This window comes from Natator depressus, chromosome 7 (assembly GCF_965152275.1).
Source record: "Natator depressus isolate rNatDep1 chromosome 7, rNatDep2.hap1, whole genome shotgun sequence".
In the NCBI taxonomy this organism is placed as follows: Eukaryota; Metazoa; Chordata; order Testudines; family Cheloniidae; genus Natator; species Natator depressus.
This window is the reverse complement of record NC_134240.1, coordinates 30,472,129-30,492,121: the sequence shown is the minus strand read 5'-3', so window position 1 is coordinate 30,492,121 and position 19,993 is coordinate 30,472,129. Positions and strand designations below refer to the sequence as shown.

At 54.5% G+C, this 19,993-nt stretch overlaps 1 protein-coding gene across 2 annotated transcripts in view; it reads left to right on the top strand.

Moving 5' to 3' along the window:
* Positions 1-17,813, top strand: part of DNAJC4 (DnaJ heat shock protein family (Hsp40) member C4) — a 76,704-nt gene extending 58,891 nt beyond the window's left edge. For both annotated transcript variants that reach the window (XM_074957881.1, XM_074957882.1), the window contains exons 7-8: positions 15,577-15,663; positions 17,605-17,813. In XM_074957881.1, the coding sequence (XP_074813982.1) occupies positions 15,577-15,663; positions 17,605-17,707 (190 nt within the window). In that variant the 3' untranslated portion in view covers positions 17,708-17,813. The remainder of the gene's footprint in view (positions 1-15,576; positions 15,664-17,604) is intronic.
* Positions 17,814-19,993: the final 2,180 nt, after the last annotated feature.

Genomic DNA, 19,993 nt, shown 5'->3' with positions numbered 1-19,993 from the left:
TCCAGATCACAGTACTGAAGGGGGTACCAATCTGGGGAGTCTAGATCATAATGTGGGACAGTATGCCACCCTGGGAGGGTCTAGAACACAGAATTAGAGGGGATGCTAGATGGGGCATCTAGCTCACAGCCCTGGGGGATGCCAGTCTTGGGGGGTCTAGATCACTGTTATTCACAGCCACCACGATGGGCACCCTTACTCAAGGCAGCCCCTTGCTGTTGGGTGTGAATTTAGTGCTGGCGGGACGGTGCCCAGATCATGGGTTGAATGCAATGAGGACAGCAGCTCCAGCACCAGTTTCCCACCCCTCCCCACAGCCCTTCCTGGGTGTGGGCAAAGGGGGATTCAGTCTCTGCGGGGCCTGATCCCAGGATTCATGGCAGGCAGTGTGGGGGAATCAGAGCCTGGTGTGGGCTCTGCTCAGACCTACCACGCACTCACCGGACTCGAAAGGATGTGAGTCGCAGTGAATGGGAGCACATACGCAGATAGCCACACGTACACAGAGAAAGCCACAGACATACAGTCATGTGCACTCCACCCACAGACTCCCTGGCATCCTGTGCATGGCACAGACTCCCTGGCATGCTGACTTCCAGCCCCACCTGTGCTCTAAGCCAGAGGTGGGCAAACTTTTTGGCCCGAGGGCCACATCGAGAATAGACATTGTATGGCGGGCCATGAATTCTCACAAAATTGGGGTTGGGGTGTGGGAGGGGGTGCGGGCTCTGGGGATGAGGAGTTTGGGGTGTAGAAGGGTACTCTAAGCTAGGACCAAGGGTTTGGAGAGTGGGAGGGCGATCAGGGCTGGGGCAGGGGTGCGGGAAGGGGTGCAGGTTCTGGCTGAGGGTGTGGGTTCTGGGATGAAGGTGGGGATGAGAGGTTTGGGGTGCAGGAGGGTGCTCCGGGCTGGGATCGAGGGGTTTGGAGAGCAGGAGGGGGATCAGGGCTGGGGCAGGGGGTTGGGGCATGGGAAGAGGCTCAGGAGTGCAGGCTCTGAGCAGCGCTTACCTCAAGCGGCTCCCGGAAGCAGTCACATGTCCCTTATCTGGCTCCTACACTGAGGCGCAGCCAGGCAGCTCTGCATACTGCCCCATCTGCAGGCACTGCCCATGCAGCTCCCATTGGAGGGTGTAGGAGCCAGAGCGAGGCCATGCCGCAGCTTCTGGGAGCCGTGTGGTGCGGCTCCCGACCCTGTACCCTGGCCGGAGCAGGGCCAAGCCGCGTGGTCCAGCCCCCGACCCAGCGCCCCAGCTGGAGCAGGGCCGAGCTGCGTTGTGCAGCTCACAGGCCAGCTTAAAACGGCTTGCGGCCCGGATGCAGCCCACAGGCCGTAGTTTGCCCACTCCTGCTCTAAGCGCTAGACACCACTCCTCTTCCAGAGCTAGGAACAGAATCCCTGCGTCATGACTCCAAGCCCATTCTGCTCTAACCACTAGGCATCATAGAGATGTAGACAGGAAGGAAGCTCGAGAGGTCATCAAGTCAAGCCCCCTAGACTGAGGCAGGACCAAGTAAACCTTGACCATCCCTCACAGGTGTTTATCCAACCAGTTCCTAAAAACTTCCAAAGATGGGGATTCCGCAACCTCTCTTGGAAGCTTGCTCTAGCTTAACTACCCTTAGAGTTAGAAAGCTCTTCCTACTGCCTATCCTAAATCTCCCTTGCTGCAGATCAAGCCCATTACAGCTTGTCTCGCTTTCATGGGCCATGGAGAACAATTGATCCCTGTCCTCTTTGGAGCAGCCCTTAACATATTGGAGGACTGTTAGCAGGTCCCCTCAGTCTTTTCTCATGACTAAACAAGCCCAGTGTTTTTTACCTTTCCTCCTAAGTCAGGATTTCTAAACCTCTTAGCATTTTCATTGCTCTGCTCTGGACTCTCTCCAGTTTGCCCGCATCTTTCCTAAAGTGTGGTGCCCAGAACCGGACACAGTTCTCCAGCTGAGGCCTCCCCAGTGCCAAATAGAGCAAGACAGTTACCACTCTACCCCCCTCCGCCCCCGTATCTTACATACAACACTGCTGTTAATACACCCCAGAATGATATTCACTTTTTTTGGCAACAGCATCACACTGTTGACTTATATTCTGTTTGTAATCCACTGTCACCCCCAGATCCTTTGCTGCAGTATGACCACCATCCAGTTCTTCCTCATTTTGTAGCTGGGCATTTCATTTTTCCTTCGTCTGTGCAGTGCTTTGCACTTGTCTTCATTGAATTTCATTCTGTTGATTTCAGATCAATTCTCCAATTTGTCAATGTTGTTTTGAATTCTAATCCCCCTCCCAGCTTTGGGTCATCCACAAATTTTATAATCATACTCTCCACTCCACTCTCCGAGTCCTCACTCCCCTCCCAGAGCCAGGAATGGAACCCAGGAGTCTTGACTCCCAGTCCTGCCTGCTGTGACCCACTGGACCCCACTCCCCTTCCAGAGCCAGGTGTCCTGACTCCCAGCTCTGCATTCTTTCCTGCAGCCCATGATGCCCGAGGAATTGGGCATAGGTAGGGGTGCGTGAATCCCTGTGGTGGCCCGCTATGTGTCAAGGCCTTTCAGACCTAAGCAAGTGTGTTTCATTGAATTAGGCCTGATTAGGGTGTTAATCCTCCCCTTGGCAACAGGAATCAGAGCTGGGGAGGGTGTGCAGGCAGAATCCGAGCTGGTAGGGCTGGCAGCAGCAGTGCCCAGGCTGGGAACTGGCACAGCCAAGCACTGTTAGATAGTAGGCAGCAGCCAAGCAAGGCCCCCCAGGCAAGGAGACAGACATGGTTCTGTCAGGGAGGGAGACTTAGGTACATGCCCCGTGACATGAACCCCAGCAGGGCCACCGTTGGGTCTGCTCCTGCACTCAGTTACACACTTGTAACATCAGCCACTCCAGCTTCCCAGCTGAATCCTCCAGGGGGTGGGGGGATGGAGGTAATTGACTCCCTGCATGGAGCATTCAGGAAAGGGGGGAGGGTCAGAGGGTCAGAGCAGGGGGGCTGGGCATCAGGACTCCTGGGTTCTGTCCCAGCAGTCTCTCTGGCCTCAAGCACATCACTGCCCATCTGTGCCTGTTGGTTCTGCTAACCCATCAGTAGCTCTGCACTGCAGTCCGTGTTTTACCAAGTGTGTGTGTGTGCCTGCTGGAATCGGTCTCTGGAGCCCAGCTGCGGGAGACCCGACTGGAGCCTATCTGTGCCATCCGGTTAATGCTCTGCTGGTGGGTGGAAGGTTTGCTTGGCCTGTGTGTGCTCTGCCACCATTGTTCCATGTCGCTCTATGTCAAGTACCCGCCTGTCTGTTTTGACATATGCTCCTACAACACAGACTGTTATTAAGATACCATGAAAGGGAGCCGAGCTACAGAATCAGACCCTGAGAGACCAGGAAACGGAGAATCCCCCTCTTCAGACCCTCTTCCCTGCTTCACACTCCCCAAGAGACTAAGGCAGGACTGATCCCTGCAGCAGCTTTGTCAGGTTTGCTTTAGCCCTGTCCCAGCTCTCTGGAGCCTGGACTCCCCCGGGTGAAGGGACTGTGCTGAGTGCACACTCAGCACCGATGGGCAAAGCACCGTGTGTCTGCGGGGGAGCCAGGGCACGGGGGAAGGGGCTGCGGCCTGCCTGATCAGCAGCTGGAACATTTCCCCCACCCCCATTTCCCTGTGATCCCAGGCTCCTGGCAAACAAAATCTGGTGGCATGTGTTAGGGAAATGGCACAAGAGGCAAGAGAGACTCGTCAGCCTGTCCCTGCTCCGGGAACTCGCACAGCAATCAGTGATGTGACATGCAGGCTTGGTACAACTCCCCCAGCCTCTGTGGAGGGCTCGGAGACATGCCGTGCATGCCAAGTGACCCGGAGCAGGGGAGGCACAGCAAGGGAATTGGCAGGAGTTGTGTCCGGGGTTGTGACAAGCCTTCAAATGGCTCATTGGAATGGGCCTAGCAAAATCCTGCTCTGTCAAATAGGAGAGGCACAGTCCTGCAGTTAAGGAGCAGGGCTGTGGCTCAGGACACCAGGGTTCTGTTCCTGGCTCTGCCACTGTCTCCTGGGTGACCTTGGGCAAGTCACGTCCCCCCTCTGGGCCTCAGCTTCCCCATCTGTAGAATGAGGATAATGATCCTTCCTTTGTCTATTTAGATAGTGAGCTCCTCAGGGCAGGGACTGTCCCTGTGTCTGAACAGCACCTGGCACAATGGAACCCTGATCTTGGTCGAGGCCTCTAAGCACTACTGTAATGCAGATCATATTAACAGAGGGTATGAAAAGCATGCTAGCACTCAAAGGCCCCAGCTGAGATCGGGCCCTTATTGTGCCAGGTGCTAAAGAGAGATCAGGGCCCTGCTATGCTGGGTACTGCACAGATACACCATGAAAGACAATCCCTGATCCAGACAACTCACAGTCTAAACAGCCAAAGGGTGGGAGGGAAAACGGAGGCACCAAGATGTCCCAGAGCCAGGAATAGAACTCAGGAGTTCTGACTCAGACCCCCCTTTGGGCTTTAAACTCTCTGAAATGTCCCTGTGACTGGGTGAGGAACCCTTTAAACACGGTTCTATGTGGCGCTGTCTTTGCATTGTCAGTAACACACCTGTGTCACAGCGGGGGCACACTGTCCTGAGCTCCATCCATTAGCATCTCCACATGAAGACAAAGAGGCACCTAGGTCTGTCTAAGTACCTTCACAGGCAGAAACCCCAGTTCTTCAGCTCAGCAGACTTAGGCCTGGTGAGAACCAATGGATGGAAGTTCGGTTCTTCCTCAAGTAGATGCAGCCATGTATTCGCACCCAGTGCACCAGAGCTGGAGAATTTTGCCTAGCAGTACCCGTAGGGGCGGTGCTCACACCTTGTGGTTGTAGCCCTGAGTCTGGCTATATGAGGTGGTTCTGCCCTGACCCCCCTCAGTTCCTTCTCAGTGCCCGTGGCTGGCATCAGAGCTCTGTGTGATTATCACATTTGTCTGAATGTTTTTTCTCTGTGTATATAGTTGTTAGATAGTTAGCTAGATCGTATTACTTACGTTAGAGTTAGTTAGATACTTATTGTCCTGTGGAATGCCCTCACCAGGGTTCAAGCCCTGTCCATCGTGGAGGGGGGGACGACGAATCCTAACAGCGATCCCCACACAAGGGGCTTGTGATGAGGCAAGAGACACGCTCAAGAGAGATGCTCTGTTTGTAAGCTGATTATCAAAAGAGCTCCGATGGCTAGAGACTTACCTCTGAAGCAGCACCTTCTCAAGCAGGCCGTGAGGCCTGTTTCAGTACTGAGGCCCGCATCTGATGGCGGTGACCTTTGGACTCAGTGAACAAGGCCACTCCATGTTCCAGTGCTGGTGTTTCCCCCAAGGAGGAGCCGTTCGCCCTCTTCAGGGGCGCTGAGGAAGAAGTCCCATAAAACTAATTGGGACCATCCCAGGGTTTGTGAAGACTCTTCCTCCTTCTCTAAAAAAAGTACAGATTGACTCTGTACCACTTCCAGCACGTGGAAGATCTATCAGATCACTCTCCGGTATCATGCTGAGACCACCAAGAGTCAATAACATTGACGCCGGTTCCGGGGGTGGAGCATCTGCTAAGTCTGGTACTGATGACATTAACCCTGGCACAGACCATATGCCGGTGGCATACCAGGCAGCAGCAGATTCACTCTCCCTATCGGTTCCAGACTCTCCACTCATCCAGCACTTTGCCAGGGCCATGGCCTCCACCTCATTGTTGACGCCGTCTGGTCATGTTGTAGAGAGACAGTGTCTGTAGACACAGCAGTCTGGTCCTTCTGCACTGCAGACTATGGAGTTGAGGTCAGTGCCAGGCCCGGCCCCAAGGAGCATTAGTGCACCCCTCAGCGCCGACATTGTTTTGTTGGCAGATCCTGCCTTCTACTTTAGTTCCTCCGCTGACCTCAGTACCAATGTCTTCCCCAGCACTGGGGGTGGGTGCTACATATTTGGTATAGGCTATGCTGATTCCTCATTCCTCATCGGCATAGGAACCGCTTCCCAGTTGGGCTACAGACAAGTCTGTGTGGCCATCGGGACTGGCTCCACTGCTGTCACAGCCACCAGGGACTCTTTGGGATCTCTGTTGGTGTCCTCCTCCCAGTCTTCATTGCCTGATTGGTGCCAGAGACTGTTCTCGTAGCAGTATCGGTACCAAGATCAACGCTCTCTGCATAGTCGGGACAGGGGCTCCTGGCCCAGTGCTAACTGGCCACCAGGGCTTTATCTGAACACACTGTGGCCTCCTGGTCCCAGAGATCACATTCTCCATCCTGCTCCAGAGCAAGATCACCGGTCCGCTTGGTGGCTAACGTTGGTGACCCACCACAAGCTCAAACAACGGTTGAGCCTCCTCCCAAGGGGCCTCCAGACTTGTCTCATCTGGGCCCAGTGGTTCAGGAACAGGATTTGTTCCTGGTGCACTTGACAGCTTGTCTTCTCCTGATGATTTGATGGTACCAGGTTCCTCTTCTCCTTTGGTGCCCGAGGATTTCAAGGCATACCAGGACCTTTTGTGGCATATGGTTACTTCCTTAGGCATCCAGGCAGAATTTTTACAAGAGAATACACAGAAGTTGCTCGACATTCTCTGACCATCTGCTCTGAGGAGAGTAGCCCTCCCTATTAATGACACTCTCCTGGAGCCTGCAAAGGCCCTCTGTAACATTCTGGCTTCAGTGCTGTCCACAACAGAGCGTTCAGAGAAGCACTATTTTGTCCCTCAGCAAAGTTTTGAGGGTTTCTATTCTCACGCAGTCTCTAATTCTCTTATTGTGACTGCAGCGAATGACAAGGCTTGGCAGGGTAGGTATAAATCTGCTCTCAAGGAAATGAAGTCAAAGAAGATAGATTTGATGGGGAGAAAGATTTATACCTCCTCTTCCCTGCAAATGCGTATCACAAACCAATAGGTGTTGCTATCCAAATATGACTTTGTTAATCCAACGGCCATGTCTAAATTTGCAGACAAGTTGCCAGAAGCCTCTAGAGAAGAAGTTTATAGCTTTTGTGGCTGAAGACTGTTCTGTGGCCAAGACGTCTCTTCATTCAGTGTTGGATGCGGCAGATTCATCGGCCAGAATTATGGCCTCAGCTGTGACCATGTCTAGTTGGCAGCCGGTATCAAGTGGAGTGCCCCAAGGGTTGGTCCTCGGGCCGGTTTTGTTCAATATCTTCATAAATGATCTGGAGGATGGTGTGGATTGCACCCTCAGCAAGTTTGCAGATGACACTAAACTGGGAGGAGGGTAGATACGCTGGAGGGTAGGGATAGGATACAGAGGGCCCTAGACAAATTAGAGGATTGGGCCAAAAGAAATCTGATGAGGTTCAACAAGGACAAGTGCAGAGTCCTGCACTTAGGACGGAAGAATCCCATGCACCGCTACAGACTAGGGACCGAATGGCTCGGCAGCAGTTCTGCAGAAAAGGACCTAGGGGTTACAGTGGACAAGAAGCTGGATATGAGTCAACAGTGTGCCCTTGTTGCCAAGAAGGCCAATGGCATTTTGGGATGTATATGTAGGGGCATTGCCAGCAGATTGAGGGACGTGATTGTTCCCCTCTATTCGACTTTGGTGAGGCCTCACCTGGAGTACTGTGTCCAGTTTTGGGCCCCACACTACAAGAAGGGTGTGGAAAAATTGGAAGGAGTCCAGCGGAGGGCAACAAAAATGATTAGGGGACTGGAACACATGACTTATGAGGAGAGGCTGAGGGAACTGGGATTGTTTAGTCTGCGGAAGAGAAGAATGAGGGGGGATTTGATAGCTGCTTTCAACTACCTGAAAGGGGGTTCCAAAGAGGATGGATCTAGACTGTTCTCAGTGGTAGCTGATGACGGAACAAGGAGTAATGGTCTCAAGTTGCAGCGGGGGAGGTTTAGGTTCGATATTAGGAAAAACTTTTTCACTAGGAGGGTGGTGAAACACTGGAATGCGTTACCTAGGGAGGTGGTGGAATCTCCTTCCTTAGATATTTTTAAGGTCAGGCTTGACAAAGCCCTGGCTGGGATGATTTAATTGGGGATTGGTCCTGCTTTGAGCAGGGGGTTGGACTAGATGACCTCCTGAGGTCCCTTCCAACCCTGGTATTCTGTGATTCTATGAGGGTGTCATGGCTGCAAAGCTCAGGCATTGCTCCTGATGTGCAACAGAGTATTGAGGACCTGCCCTTTGATGGTCAGGTACTATTCTCAGACTAGACTGACGAGACTTTGCATTCTTTTAAAGATTCACAAGCCACACTGCGTTCTTTAGGGTTGTATACTCCAGCAGTCCAGAGGCACCATTCTGGCAGTCAGCAGCAGCAGTACCTCTCACAGTGCTTCATTGGGAAGTCCTTCTTTCCCCCAAGGCAACAGGGCTATCCCAGAAAGGGTCGTAGATCCTGGAGGCAAAGGCCTTCTGGTTCTGGTCCCAGCCAGTCGACTTGTGTCCCTCCCATGCCAGGGAGAGGGTGAGGCTCGGCGGGGAGGTCTGGGTATGGGGTGGTCCGGATGCACAGGAGTTGGGCAGACAGAGGAGCAGCTCCCCGAACAGTGACCCCTCTCCCTGCAGCTGAGGAGTGATGAGGGAGAGTGCGGAGCTTCCTATAGCCAGGGAGGTTTCTGGGGGTAAGTCTGACCTGGACATACCCGGTCATTGCAGAAGAAGAGGAAGCTCTGTCCTCCCCCAGCCCAGCTGGGACTAGCAGCTGAGCCCGGTGCAGGGTAAGAACCACCAGCCAGGTCGTCCCCAGCCGGGTCCTCCCCACAGTGATTTACCTCTCCATTGGCTGCTCCAGGCACCCAAAATGATGTGCCCACACTGCTGGGGAGGAGAACGTGACTGCTCTTGCAGCTTCCCTTTGCTTCCCTGCAGAAAACGATGGGAAATCTGCAAGGGACGTGAATTCTGCATGTGCACGGTGGCGCAGAATTCCCCCAGGAATAATGCAGGTTGTCCATTTTGCCAGATTGTGTCTTCACCCTCTCCAAATGTGGCTGAAGTCAGTCTTTCATCTGACCCATCATCCCTTGGACAAACTGGTCTGATTTCCTCTGCTGATCTTGGATTCCTTATGGTGGTGAACAGTTCAGGACAACATATGCCAGGGTGTTCCTTTCGCTCGGGCCCCAGCAACCAGGATGGTTGTCACTGACATCTCCTGGTAGACTGGGGAGCACATCTGGGGTCGCTGAAAGTTCAGGGCCTGTGGTTGAAACCGGAAGCTTCACCACATATCAACATCGTGGAGCTTCAGGCCACCACACTTTCCAAAATTACATTAAGGACGCAGTGGTTCACACACTCGCCAACAATATCACCATGATGTACTATGAGAACAGACACGGGGGAGCACACTCAAAAGGCCTGGTTCAGGATCAGGCTCTGGCAGTTTTGTACTGGGAGGAGCATTATTCCGGTGGCCAGTCATTTACACAGGGTCCAGAATCAACTCACAAATCACCTCAGCAGGAATTTTCGCCTGTGACACAAATGGTCCCTGAAGCCCAGTGTCCTGTGGTCTGTCTTTGCAGCGTGTGGCATCCCAGCAATCGACCTGTTCCCCACGAGAGACAAGAAGAATGCCAGCTGTTTTGATCTCGAGGGTGTCTCAGCCTGGGCTCCCTGGCCCACACTTTTTGCCTGAGTTGGTATTTGGCACTCCTGTGTGCTTTCCCTCTGATTCTGATCATCCCACAGGTTGTTGTCAAACTGAAATTGGACTGTGCCACGCTCATCCTCATTGCTCTGGCCTGGCTGAGGCAAACTTCATTCTCCGACCTTCTTGCATTATCAGTTTGGCCTTCCATATCCCTTCCTTTCCATCCCGACTGCTTGACTCAGCATCACAGTCAGATTTTCCATCCTACACTCAGATCTCTCCATCTCATTGCATGGCTGCTCTGTGGTTAAATGAGGAGGAAGAACGAGGTTTGGAGGCTGTTTCTACTCAATAGAAGGAAGCTCTCTCTGTATGACTGATTTAGCCAAACGGACGTGTTTTTTAATATGATCATTGGCCTGCAGAGTTCAACCAAAGGTGGCTGGTATCCAGGACATCTTGGAGTATTTGTTACATCTTCAGTTGTCAGGTCTCCTACTTAGCTCATTGAGGGTGCATCTGGCTGTGACTTCAGCGTTTCATCCACCCGTCCATGGGAGGTTGGTATTTTCTAATACCATGGTAACAAGATTCTTGAAAGGATCCTTTGTCTCTACTCACCATTGAGAGAACCAGTTCCTTTGTGGTACCTTAATATGGTCTTAGTGGCTCTGATGGGACATCCATTCAAGCCTCTGGCATCATCTTCTTTTTCTCTTTTGTGTCAAAAAACTGCGTTCTTGGTGGCAATAACATCTGTGAGGAGAGGGTGAGAGTCGCAGGCTTTGATGGCAGAGTCTCCTTACACACACTCCTCCAAAGACAAAGTGACCTCGCAGCCGCACCCTACATTTTTATCTAAAGAGGTTTCTCGTTTCATTTCAAGCAGGTGGTGTATTTACTTGTGTTCTTTCTTATGCCGCATTCAACCCTGGTGGAGCAGCGTCTTCACATGGATGTCAGGCGATGTCTAGCGTTTTACCTGCACAGGGCTAAACCTTTTCGTGCTTCACTTCACCTGTTTGTGTTGTATGCAGACGGAAGGAAGGGACAAGCAATCGCTTCGCAGACGATCTCTAGGAGATAACTTCCTGTATCAGGACAGCATACGGCTGACTATGCCTCCACAAGGCTGTGAGCTTATTGTACAAGAGCACAGGCTGTGGCGATGACATTTTAAGTGATGTTTCAGTATTGGTCATCTGCAGGACTGCCACTTGGTCATCTGGACATTCGCCTATGAAACATTATGCCGCTACCGCAGCATCCAGAGTAGATGTAAGCTTTGGGAAGGCAGTTCTGCAATCCTTGTTTAAAATAGATTCCAACCCCCACCTCATGCAAATCCTACTTGAGAGTCACCTTCTTGGAATACATGGTTGCATCTACTCGAAGAAGAAAACATGGTTACTTACTTGTGTTGTGAGCGTCCTTCGAGATGTGACGCAGACGTGTATTCCACAGCCCACCTCCATCCCTTCTGCCTCCAACTCTATGCTCCTGACGTTCAGCATGAAGGAAATGAGGGGGATCGGGGCGGCACTGCCTTATATAGCCAGAGGTGGGCTGCAGACATGAGGTGCGAGTGCCCCCCTCAGGTACTGCTAGGCAAAATTCTCCGGCTCCAGTGTATTGGGCGTGCACACACCTATGTGGAATACACGTCCACGTCACATCTTCAAGAACAACAGTAACAACACAGGTAAGTAACTGCTTTGTCTCAGTGGACAGCCAGTTGAACATGAGCTGCTGGTGTGATGCTGTTGCCAGAAGGGCCAATGCAATCCTTGGCTGGATAAACAGGGGAGTAGCGAGTAGGAGCAGGGAGGTGATTTTACCCCCATAGATGGCATTGGTGAGACCCATAGTGGAAAGGTGCGTCCAATCGTGGAGTGCACATTTTAAAAAGGATGTTGAAAAACTGGAGGAGGTGCAGAAAAGAGCCAGAGAAATGATCCGAGGGCTGGAGAAAATGCCTGACCGCAAGAGACCTGGGAAGCTCAATCCGTTTAGCTTCTCCAAAAGAAGATCAAGAGGTGATTTGATCAGTGTGTGTAAGCAGCTTCACAGGGAGAAAACACCAAGAATTAAAGGGCTCTTGAGCCTAGTGGAGAGAGACAGAGCAAGAACCAGTGGCTGGAAGGTAAAGCCAGAGACATTCTAATGAGAAACAAGGCACCAAGTTTTCACAGTGAGGGTGATTAACCATTGGAACAAACTCCCAAGAGAAGGGGGAGGGTAGATTCTCCATCTCAGTGGCTTCAAATCCAGCCTGGTGCTTTTCTGGAAGATGCCATAATCAGTCACAAGTGACTGGGCATAATTCTGGGGTAACTGGGTGACACTCTGGACATTCTATACAAGATGTCAGGCTAGATGATCTGATTGTCCCTTCTGGCCTTAAACTCTGTGGCTCTCTCTAACAGTATCGAGCAGACACAAAGCTCTGGGGCTAAGGCGATCATTCTTGTGGATTGGGGTTTCTTTTTGCCTTTCCAGCTGGTCCCAGTTCAGTGTTGCTGCCCCTGGGACTGGCTCCCCTCTCTGGTTTACTCTTGTGAAGTTGTTATTGGTACTGGAGTAGCAAAGAGGCCAGAGTTCCATTGTGCATATACAGATGGACGGTCCCTGCCTCAAATTGCTCACAATCTGAGAGCTGCTCTCCAGGGCAGGTCTTAGATCAGTAAAGAAACAGAAATAGTTATATTGGGAATGTCCCCTCCAGCGCAGGATGTGGATCGGGGGATACCCCCTCCAGCACAGGACGTTGATCGGGGGACGTCCCCTCCAGTGCAGGATGTGAATCGGGGGACGCCCCCTGCAGCAGAGGACATGGATCGGGGGACACCCCTTCCAGCATAGGACGTGGATCATCAGATGCATCGTCTGACGCAGGACGTGGATCAGGGGATGGCCCCTGCAGCGAAGGATGTGGATCGGGGGATGCCTCTTCCAGCACAAGACGTAGATTGGAGGTCGCCCCCTCCAGCACAGGACATAGATCGGAGGACACCCCCTCCAGCACAGGACGTGGTTTGGAGGACACCCCCTCCAATGCAGGATGTAGATCGGGGGACACCCCCTCCAGCGCAAGATGTGGAGAGGGGACGCCTCCTCCAACGCAGGACATAGATTGGGGGATGCCCTCCCCCAGGCAGGGGGCAGATCAGGGGAGCCCCCCGACACCTTCCCAGGGCAGGATGCTGCTAGAGTCTCTTTGTTCAGAGGAAGTGCCTGCACTGGGGTCACAGTGATTTCCCTGCAGTGGTGCCAATCCCAGTCAAGTTAAAGTGGTCTGCAGTCTGTATGCAGAGTAGCCTATTAGTACATGACAGCCAGACAGGGGAGTATGAGCATCCGGGGGATGCAGCTCCTCAGCTCCTCTTTACCCTGCTAGATTTGTCATCAGCAGTGGTAAGGCCAGAAGCGACCATGAGATCATCCAGTTTGGTGCCTGTGTGTCGCAGGCCAGAGAATCACACCCAGTTACCCCAGCAATACGCCTAGTGATTTGTGTCTATCTAAAGCATCTTCCAGTTCCCCCAGCCTCCTGCCCCGCTCTAACCCACTCCTACTTCCCTCCTGGTGCTGAGGTGGACTGGGAGCCAGGACTCCTGGGTTCAGTGCCTACCACTCCCCAGCTGGGGAGGTAAATCCCCCCTGTCACCTCTGGCAAAGCAGCTCTTGCAAGCAGTGCGGTGCAGGGGGAGCAGAGGCCTGGCTGGGGGTGGGTGTCCTGCCCATCCCTCACACTGGGCACCCTGGTGCTCGTGCTGCAGACTAGGGTTACCATACGTCCGTATTTTCCCGGACATGTCCAGCTTTTTATTTCTTAAATCACCATCCGGGAGGAATTTTTAAATATCTAAAAACATCTGAGAAAATAGGGACATATGGTAACCCTAGATGGGAGCTGCCGGAGCCACGGAGCGGGGCTTGCAGGCGCTGGCAGCACGCAGAAAGCCCTCTGCCCCCCAAACCCGACCTGACCCTAAGAGCCAGAGGGACTTTGCTGGGGGGCGAGGTGGGGAGTCCTGGCAGTGCTTAACTGGGGCGGCTCCCAGGAAGCATCCGACAGGTCCCTCTGGCTCCTAGGGTAGGGGCGGGGCGGGGCGGAGGGCTCTGTGCCCGCCGCCAGCGCCTGCAAGCCCCGCCCCCCCGACCTGACCCTAGGAGCCAGAGGGACTTGCCGGATGCTTCCCGGGAGCCGCCCCAGGTAAGTACCGCCAGGACTCCCCACCTCACCCCCCTGGCAGGTCCCTCTGGCTCCTAGGGTAGGGGCAGGGCGGGGCGGAGGGCTCTGTGCCCACCGCCGGCGCCTGCAAGCCCCGCCCCCCTGACCCAACCCGACCCTAGGAGCCAGAGGGACTTGCCGGATGCTTCCTGGGAGCCACCCCAGGTAAGTACCGCCGGGACTCCCCACCTCACCCCCCGGCAGGTCCCTCTGGCTCCTAGGGTGGGGTCAGGCTCGGTCGGGGGGGGCGGAGGGCTCTCTGCATGCTGCCAGCACCTGCAAGCCCCACTCCGCCGCTCCGGCAGCTCCCATTGGCGCTATTCCCAGCCAATGGGAGCACGGAGCTCACGCTAGTGGCAGGCGCAGCACGTGGAGACCCCTCGGCTGCCCCTGATCCTAGGAGCCGAGGGACCTGTGGCAGGAGGGCTGAGTAGGCAAGCGGGCGGGGGGGAGTGAAGAGGCGAGCGGCAAGGGAGCCAGTGGCTGGCGGGCAGGCGGGTGAGGAGGCGGGTGGCAAGCCAGCGGCAGGCAGGGGGGTGAAGAGGCCAGCAGCGGGCAGCAGGGGTTGAAGAGGCAAGCGGTGAGGGAGCCAGCGGCAGGTAGGCGGGCGGGGGTGAGGAGGTAAGCAGTGAGCCAGCGGCAGGCAGGGGTTCTCAGGGTGGGCATGGGGGTTTTTGGCAGGGGAGTGAGGAGATGAGTGACAGTGGGAGGAGGCGAGCGGTGGGTGGGGGACTGAGGAGGGACACAGCAAGCCAGTGGTGGGCCAGGAGGTGAGGAGGGGTGAGGGGGCGGGGCTGGGTGGGGAGGGGGTGGGACCTGGGGCAGAGTGGGGGCGGAGCATGGGAGGAGCAGCGGTGGACTGTGGGCAAGGCTGACAGCACCCCAATGTGGAGTGTCCTCTTTTTTGAATGTTCAAATATGGTAACCCTACTGCAGACCCTGTTACATAAGGAGATGGCAGCTTCTAGGGGAAGGTCGGGGCTGTCGCTGGCCCCAGAATCGCTGAGTCAGTCCATCCCTGGCTTTTCACCCACTTACACCCCTTGCCCAGCGACCAGTGCAGTCCGCACCTCCAGCTGGCTGGGCCCAGCAAAGGGGACAGTGCCCTGGGGCACCCTGTCAGCCGGCACTGGGCAGCCAGCCCCAGCTGCCACTTCGGGCCTGGTCTCATGCACTCAGCATTCAGCCTGGTAGAGCGCGGCCCGGAGCAGAGGGAAGGCGGGAGCACACCCACACATACACCTCACACGCACATACACACCACACAGAGACATACACACCACACGCACACACACCCTGTTCAGACACACACTGCACGCACATATACATGCTGTACAGAGACACATACCACACATACACACACACTGCACACACACATTCTGCACCACACATGCACGCACATGCTACACAGACACATGGATAACACACACACATGCTGCACAGCAGCACACACACACTGCACTGAATAGTCACACCATACACCCCACTCCTTAGAGATACACACACATCATACAGAGACACCCACAGCACATCCACTGTGAACACACAACACAGAGACAGACACACACACTCAATCCATATAGACACAGACCACACACAGACTCAGACACACACAGATCTATCCATCCGTCCCCAGTCATGCGGTTGCATTCATCTTTTGAACTCTCCATCCCCACCCGCCCCCATCCATCTCTCCACCCCTCGACACAGGAGGGTGCAGGGAAAGGTGTGTAACCCTGCCCTGTCTTCTCGGCAGGAAGCTGGAGGAGGTGCACACCAGCTTCATGGACAAGAAGGACAAGCTCATAACCAGCATCTACAATGAATCCAAGGAGCGGGCCAGGTTTGTACAGTTCCCCAAGCCCCTGCCTCAGTTTCCCTCTCCATACCTGGGGACAAGGATTCCTCTCCCAGAAGGTTTGTTGGTTGGGCTGGGATAAAGTGCTGCTGCCAGAACCCCTGGGGACCCTTCCCTATGTTCACCCCATGCTGGGGCCCCCTGCTCTCTGGGGCCCCTCCCCTCTTCACCCCATGCTCCCCCCCCCATTGTCAGGGGAGTCTGCCCCCTCATTTAGCCCATGCTTCCCCTCACCCTCTGGGAAATCCCATCCCCCTCCTTCACCTCGTGGGTGTCCCCTGCCCTCTGGGAATCCCTCCCCTCTGTTCACCGATGTTGCCCCCCACCCTCCGGGGATCCCTCCCACCCAGTTTACTCCTTGCCAGCTTCCACCAACCTCCATTGGTGGAATCTCTCCCTCCATTCACTGTCTGCTGGCCCTCAGTGCCCTCTGGGCATTCCCCTTTCCCCCACCCCACATGCGCCCCAGCCATCGCCAGGGGAGCGATGAGCCACTAGCCAGGGGCCATCAGCTTGAATGGGTGGGCGTGGAAACGCAGATGTGTGTGTGTGTGCGCGCTCACGCTCACAAGCATGTTGGAGGGTGTGGATGAATGTGTGTTAGTGTCCAACACCAGGTGCACTAGTGTGTTAGCGTCCGTGTGTGCTAGAACATGCGCAGATGACACATTGTGTGTGTTCACCAGCATGGGTTGGAGTATGCGTGTGCCCTGGGACATTTGAACGAATGTGTTAGAGAATGGGCATGTGCACTAGAGCACGTGTTACTGGGCATGTGAACACAAACACAAACCTGTTCCGAGGAATGGAAAATCTGTCTTATGAAAGGAGACTCAAGGAGCTTGGCTTGTTTAGCCTAACTAAAAGAAGGTTGAGGGGAGATATGATTGCTCTCTATAAATATATCAGAGGGATAAATACCGGAGAGGGAGAGGAATTATTTAAGCTCAGTACCAATGTGGACTCAAGAACAAATGGATATAAACTGGTCACTGGGAAGTTTAGACTTGAAATTAGACGAAGGTTTCTAACCATCAGAGGAGTGAAGTTTTGGAATAGCCTTCCAAGGGAAGCAGTGGGGGCAAAAGACCTATCTGGCTTTAAGACTAAACTCGATAAGTTTATGGAGGAGATGGTATGATGGGATAACATGATTTTGGTAATTAATTGATCTTTAAATATTCATGGTAAATAGGCCCAATGGCCTGTGATGGGATGTTAGATGGGGTGGGATCTGAGTTACTACAGGAAATTCTTTCCTGGGTATCTGGCTGGTGAATCTTGCCCATATGCTCAGGGTTTAGCTGATCGCCATATTTGGGGTCGGGAAGGAATTTTCCTCCAGGGCAGATTGGAAGAGGCACTGGAGGTTTTTCGCCTTCCTCTGTAGCGTGGGGCATGGGTCACTTGCTGGAGGATTCTCTGCTCCTTGAAGTCTTTAAACCATGATTTGAGGACTTCAGTAGCTCAGACATAGGTGAGAGGTTTTTCGCAGGAGTGGGTGGGTGAGATTCTGTGGCCTGCGTTGTGCAGCAGGTCGGACTAGATGATCATAATGGTCCCTTCTGACCTTAGTATCTATGAATCTATGTCTGCAGCTGTACAATAGCATGTACCCCCATGTTCTGGCATGTGTTTGCAAGTTAGTGTGTGCTTCATGCACAAGCATGTGTTCCATGCTCCCATGCAGTAGGTTGTCTTAGCATGTTACCCTGTGTGCCCCCATGAACTAGCGTGTTAGCATCCTAGTGTATGCACATACCCACGCTTTAGTGTGTACCTGTGCTTGCGTTAACGTGTGCATGTATGCACAAGTGCATCTTAGAGCATGTGCATTCACATAGGTTAGTGCATGATGCTGAGCATCGCTGCCCCCCTCCCCACTGTCCCAAGTGTGACCCGGCCCCTGCGCCTCTCCTCCCACAGGGCCAATGGCTTCCAGAAGCAGCAGGAGCTCCTGCGCCAGAAACACGCTGAGTTCACAGAGCGCTACCGCATCCGGCACAGCGGGGACAGCGCCCAGAAGTGACAAGTGCTCTGGACACTATATGGGGGGGACTGTGTGCCACGGATGCTGTATGGGGAACACCTCACAAACACACTTGTCCCCTCCCTTCAATAAATCACTGCCCATGGCCCTGGTGCCGTTAGCCTTCCTGGAGGGCTCCCACCACCGCTTCGGAGAGGGGGACATGGGATTCGTCTGAGCTCTCCAGCTCCCAGCCTGCACTACCCAGTGTCACCACACGGGCTCTTGGAGCAGGGATGAGCCCCGGGGACCTCTCCTGTCCCCACTGCCCCTCTCTGTGGAAGTAGGAGTGCAGCAACCCCTCTGAACCAGCCGGGATCCCAGCGCTGCAAACTTCTCTGCAGCAGTGTCCGGGAGGGGACTCTGGTACTGAGAGCTTCCTCACCGCAATGCCATGCCAGGCACTAGTCTCCATCCCTATGAGCTGGGGCCAGGGGCAGACACTGGGAGAGGGAGACTGCCTGGCACATATCCAGCCGCCACCAGCAGGAGCAGGGACCAGAGGAGCCAGTGTGGCCAGGACGGGGATCAGAGAGTTGAGGGGAGCACACACACACCCCCCTCAGAGGCAGTTGCTTGGCCAAGCCTCTACACAGCCAGGGCTCTCGGCTGAATCCCCCCATCTGAGTGGGGCACTGGGAGTGCCAGGTGGGAGCTGTGCTGGTGGATTTGGGAGGGGTGGAGACACCAGAACCTGGGGGGGGGGAGAGCAGGTGAACCACCCCAATGATAATTAGCCATAGTTCCAGACTCTGCTCCAACCTCCCCAGGAAACAGCTAAACCCACAGGGCATCCAAAAGCCCCAATGCCAGGGCAGTAGATAGTGCCCCAAGGGCTCCTGCACACCCCTGAATTCCCTTCTACATCCCTTTTTGTGTTCTTATATCCATCGATCCCCACCATACTCCTCCCTCCATCTCTCCATCCACAACCATACACAGCTCCCCATAGACACCTCTCTATGTATCTGTCCATCCATGAATCCCCACACATCCCTATCTCATCCATTCCCCTCTCTCTCTCTGCTACTTCCGATGCCCCTTTGTGACTATCTGAGCATGATACTCACGCACCCCAGGTCCTTGTGTGGGGTGCATGCAAAGGGACGAGTGGGGGGAGGATTCGGGAAACACACACACACCCCATGCTGGGCAGGCGCCAGATGGGGAGTGCGGCTTTGTGGCCTGTGCATGAAGGAGTAATTCTGGCATTTCACACATAGTTTCCGTCCAGCACTCTCCGCTAATCCCCCGCCCGCGTCACGGCTTTACCCACCACAGCCCCCACTGTGCCTGCTGGGAGGTAGGCTGCTGCATGGAGCTCCCTGCTGGGAGGGAGAGCCCCTCGGCGCTGTGAACTTCCCCACAGCAGTGCCCAGCCAGGGTCTAGGAATTAGCCCGGAATTAACCCTTCTGGGTACAATAAGTGCCCAGTAAGGAAGTGCTCCCAAGCCCATCTCATGCCAGGCAACACTGTGAGCTGTGTATCCTCCCCATCAGCACTCTGCAGCCCACCCCAGGCACTCTGCTCTACCCCCCTGCCCAGGATGGAGTTGGCATCAAATCTGCTTCCCCTGCAGTTGTGTAGCTGAGTTTAGCTCTGGTGGTGCTGCGGGCCAGAGCCTGAGGAGGAAGAGGCATTGATGGCATTTTCCATGACCCATCTCCCATCCCAGCAATTCCACCCTGGAGGGGTGGGTCATGGAAACCCATCTAACCCATCCCTGCCCCCTCACTCTGCCCTATCAGTCTCCCCTGCCCTGGGACCCCAGGTCAGATTCCTGAATTTCCCCGCCAGTGCACCTCATGCTACAGCAGGTCCCAGCAGCATGTGCTGGCTTCCCCTAGTGGCTGGCGTAAGGAGCAGCTGGCTGCCCAGCTCAACTCCTGCTCCACTGGCCAGAGATGGAACAGGCCCAATCTAGATGGGTGACTCTCCCTGCAAGCTCCCCGTGGCCAGCAGCTCAGCTGCTCCTGCACCCCTGCGGGAGGCACTTCCCCAGCTGGGCTCAGCAGCCTCTGCCAGCCCAGCACCCTGAGCTGCCCCTGCACAGTGCTGGACATGGGTACGTGGGCCACAGCTCAGCAACTGCTCAGTCCTTCCCCAGCTACCCCTCCATCCTTCCAACCATCCCCAGTCATCCGTCCTCATCCACCCCTCCAATCACCCATCCATCATAGAATATCAGGGTTGGAAGGGATCTCAGGAGATCATCTAGTCCAACCACCTGCTCAAAGCAGGACCAATCCCCAATTTTTGCCCCCAATTTTTGTCCCAGATCCCTA